Source organism: Ruditapes philippinarum, unplaced genomic scaffold, assembly GCF_026571515.1.
Source record: "Ruditapes philippinarum isolate M1 unplaced genomic scaffold, ASM2657151v2 ctg6855_1_1_1_1, whole genome shotgun sequence".
NCBI lineage: Eukaryota > Metazoa > Mollusca > Bivalvia > Venerida > Veneridae > Ruditapes > Ruditapes philippinarum.
The window spans coordinates 9,433-16,988 of record NW_026854220.1 but is presented as its reverse complement, the minus strand read 5'-3'; the positions used below and the strand labels follow the sequence as shown (position 1 = coordinate 16,988).

Here is a 7,556-nt window from a genome sequence, read left to right as displayed (position 1 = left end):
GTATGAAAGATATGACACAATTGAACAGTCAGACAGACAGTCAGACAAATTTTTTGCTGGGGTATAAATATGTGAAAACATGCCTGTGGGGGTGCAAATTCATTGGTCAACTTTACAATGCTTACTAAATTTATATATTTTAAGGAGGGTCTAACATTGTTATTTTCATCTAAAAAACCAAAGTGAATGATCATGTTAGCATATATTTTAACCTTTCTTTTAAGAAGCTGGTTAACAAAACAACTACAGAATGTAAATGGTACTTATTAGTTGAAATGATTCAACCCTTAACTTTCCCTTCTTTGTCACGGAGAATAATGACCATAATTTGAAACTATAATGAAAACAAGTAAAAAACACAGCATTTTATTGTATTTTTCATGATGTACAAAAAGTTTTCATAACAGAAATTATAAAAAGAATCCGAAATGCAAATTCCATTTAAGAACAAGAGGCCTAAGGGCCACATCACTCACCTGAGCAACAATGGCAAACTGATATACAGTTAAGTAAAATATAAAACATCTTTCAAAATATTTTGTAAGCAAAATATGTATAGCTTAAAATTTTCCCCACCTTTTTAAAAAATTTAACATTTAATATTGAGGCCCTTTAAAAGATAAAGATTCCAAATAATTATTCTCTTAATATTAATCATGCATTTTGGCCCATACCTTACCCTGGGGATCATGATTTGAATAGACTTGAATATACACTACTTGAGGATGCTTTCACTTCGGTTAAAGCTTTTCTGGCCAATAGGTTTTAGAGAAGAAGATTCTTAAAGATGTTTCACTATAAATTCCTTTGTCAGAATTTGAACCCCCCTTCTCCATTATGGCCCCATCCTACCCCCTGGGATCATGATTTGAACATTAATATGCACCATCTGAGGATGCTTCCACACAAAATTCAGCTTTTCTGGACAAATTGACTATGAGAATAAAATTTCTACATAATCCCAACAAATTTCTGATTATTCTTAAATATTTACATCAACCAAGTATTATTCCCTCTATTTCTTATGGAAACTTATAGTTAATTCATAGCTTTATAGAAACAGCCAACAACGACAGACAATGGACAAATTTTAATCAGAAAAGCTCACTTGAGCCTCTGGTTCAGGTGAGCAAAAACTTTTTTATCAAGGTAATACAATGGAATTCTAAGCTTAACTAGAACTGTCCTAATGGGACAAATACCCCCGCAAGGCTAATTTCAAATGGGACAAATAATTGAATTGAATAATAAAGGTTAGGAACACATACAAATAAAAAAAATTCTAGAATTGTAAAAAAAAAAAGTTAACAGAGAAAAATCAAAATTGTCCGAATTTCACTGTAAATGCATATGTATAACAGTAATACATTTACAAATTTATGGATCTGATGATATTTTTTTTATTTAAAGTAAAACACGGTTATAAGTGTGGCTGAATTCATTTGTCCCAAGGCAGCCATTATCTGAGCCATGGCTTAGATGGAGCATTTGTTTAGGGAAAACTTTTTTAGAAGTTGTTTAAATTTATTAGTTAAGTAAATTGATGAAGTGGCCCTATAGGGCAATGATTTAAATGAAATTCAAAATTACTATTATGATAATAGTGTTTTGAAACCATTATACCCCCCTAAACTTCATTTGCGGGGTATAAAAAAATCTAACATTCTCACAATTGTAGTATGTTGTCCATCAATTTGTTCGGAATCATAGTACAGTACGAGACACATTAAGTTGTCCAGTCCTGTCAGGTATTATAGCATAATAATGGACACCATAGTTTTCAAGTAATCAATCTGGAATCATATCATGGTAACACACATGATTCGTCTGTTGGGAATCATATCACGGTAACACACACAATAAGTTGTCCAGTTATTTGTTGAGAACCAAAACCTGGAAATGTGCATCGTAGTTTTTTAATCAATATGCTTGGGACCACTTTATAAAACATCATGAATTCTATAAATGTCTTCAAACTATTCCTCTTTTCATTTGGGATAGTGAAAAAAAACTCACTGCAACTGCCTAAAAAAACAAACAACATGAAGAATTATTAGTCGTTAGAGAACTCGAGACCACATTTATCAAAATCTAATCAATGTTTCAATTAAACGATTGTATGATATAATTTTAGATATAAAAGTTGTAAATATATGGCTTATAAATATAATATTTCATTGAAAATTATTTTATGCTACTGAATATATTAACTACCTCGTAGCAATTTTTTTACTAGGGTATGCGTGGTATGCTTCTTTGTGCAAACATCGAACCAGCATCAACATTCCTGCAACAAAGTAGGCAAAATCATCACTAATGTGAACAAAAAAACCCTGGAAAGAATAAGGCAGGACATTCAAGACCTTAATAAAAAATGTGGACTTGCCAATGCATCTATAAGAGCAGAAGGATATGCCCAGCATATCAAAGTCCTCTTCAGTGCCATCAGAAAAACAGCATCATATATGCTGCCACACAAGTGACTCCAGGGTTGTTTCTAAGACCCGAGGGCGGGGAATTCCCCCACCTAAAATGACGTAATTAACCTGCTATTATTGCATTTCAAACACAATCTAGCTATAAGCTAAACCCCCCAGACCCCTTCTCCTTTTTTATTTCTTCCTTCTACTTCAATTTTTAGAGACATCCTTGCTGAAGTGACATATACTTTAAGTGAAAATGTTACCAAGAAGAAGAATGTTGTGGCAGCGTTTTGTGGCAATAAACAGCTGTGCAGGAAAGGCATTCATCTTAGAGCCAAGGAAGAGGAAGTTACCTGCCCAAGACATGAAGACTGCACTGCAACAATTCCTCTAGACACCACCATTGGAGACGAAAAGAGATGGGCTGCGGAATGCATTAATGAGCTTCATAGTATTGGTCGTCCACTTATCATTTCCCATTTCACCAGTGATAGAGACAGTGCTGCTGCTTCTGGTGCATCTGGAAAGCAAGGGCATGTAATTGAAAACCACAAAGACCTGCATCACTTCTTTGACACTCAAAGACAGAACGACAACAAAGGCGTCGAGCTAACATTTTCTTTTATTGATATCGTTAATTAGAATTTCTGTACTAATAGTCGTACATAAAAAAATTCAAATCATATTAGAATAAAAATGTAAATGAGTAATATTTTGTGCTGCTTTTTAATAAGAACTCGTGTATTTCCTTATAAAATAGGTATTGATGCATTTGTAATACAATAACTCATAATGGTTACAAAAATTGAAGAAATTTCAATATTCAAAAATAAATTATTTTCTTTCTGCTTAAAACAGTCTGAAAACAATTTTCACAGGTTCATACTTTGAATACGAGGTTACAACACATGGAATTGAACATATTTAATTGTATAAGTTACACAAAAGGATTGGAAACATGTTCTTGCAATTTACATGTTCCTCTAATAATACAACACATCATCAGTGTGTCCCTAATTATAATAATTTAGTTGAATAAATGGAATAAACATCTTGTAATACTTTTAATACTTTAGGGAACCCATTTCTTATGCGCATTTAGAAGGCGGTGCATAAGAAAAATCTGAACGATTGCCAATCCAGACGACCACTATATGATCAAATTTTGGCTGACCATTAAAAATGCCTTACTGAAGCATTGTAAACATTAAGGTCAGACAACACATACGTTCCTCAATTTTAGATAACTTTTTCCAGGAATTTGTTAATGGTTTACTACTACTTTGACAAGCTTTCTTGCAAAAAATTAGGGTACCTTACCAGGCATTTCTGCAAAATACTAGAGTATGCAATTTCCTAGTATATAATCTTCTTGAAAAAACCCTTGAACTGCTGATATAAAAATAAATACATCTACAGCACAGTGAAATTCACTATATTAGAACTATATCTCCACCTGGGCAGGGCTTTGAACTCAGGACCTCTTGAACTTATACGCTTCTAAAAGTGAGCGACCACGGTTCAAACCACTCAACCATCTAGACGTATTACCGATTCCAAGTAAATTTTGATCATTTTTAAAGTAATCATTAAATTAATATTTTCTATTGGAACTCTTTATTACGAGGAGATACATAAAAAATTCTCGAGGAACGTGTCGTTTGACCTTAAAATTGGAAAAATAATTTTTGACCAAAATCGTGACGATGCCCCTTTAAACTGACTGAACCTTTTTTATTTTACAATGATTGATAAACAAGTTCTACAAATTATATTAATATCTTTCGTTGCCCCTTTAATTGATTACTTATACTCTCAGTATATTATTAATGAAAGAGAAATCATTGTTGAGTGCTTAAAGAAAAATTTGGGATCGGAAAACTAACACTTATGCAGCTTTTAAGAAAAATAGTAAACATACCTACCCCCAAATACATGTGGGTTTCACATGCTGACAAACAAACTCAACACCATCCAAGAAGTTGCATCATGCACATCTAAAAATAGTTCCATTTAATTCCATTTAAGGTAGCTCACTACACCTTTAAATATTTCCTCAAATCCGCAGAAAATTACTTGATTATGAAAGATATGATAATAGTTAGGAAGTATTAAAGTCAAATAGACAAACAAATGTGCAATTTTGGTTGAAAAATTATTTCAAAAATTTAATTCAGTAAACATTAACAAAAGCTTCAGGTGGATTCGAACTCATGATCTGCGGTTCAGAAGCCCAATAATTTAACCACTGAGCTATGACAATTTACAATCCAAATGAACAATATACCGGTAAAAAGTTTAACAAACCATTTAAGTTGCCATCTTTGATGTAGTCTCTTAAAAAGTAGAAGCCAAGGTGAGTGAGGTATACCTTAATTCAGTTCCACTCAGTCCAATTTCAATACTGTAGGCCTAAAAAAAGGTGCCAAATATGGAAGAAAGAAAAGAAATTGTCTCTATATATATTGAACTACAAATGACTAAGTTAATTTAAGTTTAATTGGCTATTTCCTTGCGCAAGACCTTTAAGCAATGATTGGGATAACCATGCACTCTTTGCCATTGTTGCATTCAATTAAATAATGGTGCATAAATTTAACTAGAACTGTCCTAATGGGACTAATACCCCCGCTAGGCTTATTTCAAATGGGACAAATATTGAATTGAATAATAAAGGTTTGGAACACATACAAAAAAAAAATTCTAGAATTGTAAAAAAAAAAAAAAATTAGTTAACAAAGAAAAAATAAAATCAAACTTGTCAGAATTTCACTGTAAATACATATCTATAACAGTAATACATTTACAAATGTATGTATTTGATGATATATTTTCTTAATTTAATTGATTTAAAGAAAAACCAACAAAATGACAATAACCCCTCCCTTTGCAGTGAATAGAAATACCGGTAGCCAAGCAATGCTCTTCTGTTGATAAAACTTTCAATATCTTACTAATAAGAGTCTTGACAGATGCAATTAGTTGTTTCAAATTTTCCTCACTTTCTCCTATGGCACAATGGAACTCCATATCAGAAAATTGATCCCATAGGACTATGATTTTCTTTGATGAACTTGTTAAATTTAATAAACTCCCAAAACATTACCATAATTATCATACTATGTAAAAATATGTAAAAAAAGAAAATTTAATATTACAAACAATTTTAAAATTGCCAAAACACTACAATCATATCAGTAATTTTGAATTTCATTTAAATTAATGCCCAATAGGGTCACTTCATCAATTTACTTGACAAATAAATTTAAACAACCTCTAAAAATAGTTTAACTTCTTTATTAATAATTAAATTATTTATTACCTTATAATGATAGACCTTTTGATTTACATGAAACAGTTTTAAAATAGCCCCAAAACCATCACCCACTTTACAGATTATCAATTTCCCCTAAACACATGCTCCATCTGAACCATGGCTCAGATAATGGCTCCCTTGGGACAGATGAATTCAGCCACACTTGTCTTTGATGTTCTTATTAGCTCCTAAGAATTTATCATTGACAAACAAAAACTTTGCATTGTCAGTTCATAGAATACTTATAAAAAATAATTTTTTTTTATTAATTAAGACATAAAGACAAAAAACCTTCATCTGGATGTATTTATATAAATATATTTTAGAGTGTTTTCTATTAATTAATTAATAAAATCTGTAAGGATTACCTCCCTTACTTTTCAACATTAGTGTACAATATATAGAATAAGGAAAATGAAAACTGTCATAAAATCATTAAATCTTGTCTGATCTTTAAAAAAATTGCAGGTGCACATCTTCAGATGGTGTTCAACATATGTACAAATTTTCAAACTGTTCCATGCAGTAATAAAAAATTCTATAGGGGGGACAAAGTTGCGTCTACAGACAGACGGACAGACGGACAGACGGACGGACAGACAGACGGACAGACGGACAGACAGACAGACGGACAGGGTGAAACCAATATACCCCCCTAAACTTTGTTTGCGGGGGTATAAAAAATGCTGTGCCCTAGCTGCTGGCGCATATCATCACTTATAAAATACCTGGTACATGTTTTAACTTTGAGCATCAACGCTTGGAATCTCTTTCGCTACAATGCTTTAACAATCACTATTATTTTAAGCTTAACAAGGGCACTACAAAGCGGAGCATCCCCTCGCGAAATGAAAATATTGTGCGGGGAAATGCATTATTCAGAAATAAACATGTAATTGAAGAGACCAAATATTTAACTTCTTGAAAACCATTTTGAATTAAAATATTTTGTTTATTCCTATCCCCATGCACGCTCTGTGTATCCATGGGGGATGGGTGCATTTACTTAGTTGTACAATTCCTACCGTTACTAGGGAAAACACACCACACATGTGTTAAACATTAGTAATTTAGTTTAATAAATTCTCTTTATCCAGTGACATACATTACGCATGTAGACAATTAGTGTAGGCAAATTGAAGTTTCATATTGAAAAGGAAACATAGCGAAGATCTGGCGATTCATAGTCTGCTCTATGAGAAAACTCAAGTTAACATGTCATAGTTTTAACCCCAATATTCTTAAAAAAGAGTAACATATCTTCAGCAATTAACATGAAATGAATTCCCGGTTAATCATGTTGACAATAGTTGTCAAAGTATCTACTGAATTATGAACCTGTTTTTCTCTAAGTAATTTGTTAAATGTAGCCCGAAATTTGGCTTAGACGGCTGCTTGTTTCGATTATTAAAAAAAATTAGGGTGAACTTAATCTCCTGCTTGCTTCAGTTTTTCACTTTGGACATCCTTTCAACTCCCCATTTCTCAAAAACGTTTGCTTCTTACCTTTACAGGGCTTACATCCAACAAAATATCATGTTGTTGATTTGAAATGTTTACTTTCACAAACTGGAAGTCCTACATATTTTAAAATTACAACAGAATTCCTTGAAAATAAATAGGGTTTTTCCTTTAAACATGCTTATGAAGTGTACGAAGTTTGATACACATGCATGCAAGAGTTTTCTTTGAATTTTGCTAAAAGGCTGAAATGGACACACATACATACATACATACACACACAGCAGCGATGCTATATCCCCCTCACAACAAGCTGCGTGAGGGGATAAACAAGTATTCCTTTTAAAGGAATGATC

At 32.4% G+C, this 7,556-nt stretch overlaps 1 protein-coding gene across 1 annotated transcript; it reads left to right on the top strand.

Moving 5' to 3' along the window:
• The first annotated feature begins 2,412 nt into the window (after positions 1-2,412).
• Positions 2,413-3,065, top strand: LOC132739461 (uncharacterized). The gene is made up of 2 exons (XM_060727180.1): positions 2,413-2,537; positions 2,675-3,065. The coding sequence occupies exons 1-2, from the start codon at positions 2,413-2,415 to the stop codon at positions 3,063-3,065; spliced, it is 516 nt and encodes a 171-aa protein (XP_060583163.1).
• Positions 3,066-7,556: the final 4,491 nt, after the last annotated feature.

What these genes read in the sequence shown, in the direction of transcription:
- LOC132739461 (XM_060727180.1), top strand. Translation starts at nt 2,413, where the DNA reads ATGCCCAGCATATCAAAGTCCTCTTCAGTGCCATCAGAAAAACAGCAT. An exon ending in ATTCCCCCACCTAAAATGAC is followed by an intron (nt 2,538 to 2,674) that starts GTAATTAACCTG and finishes ATATACTTTAAG; the next exon opens with TGAAAATGTTACCAAGAAGA.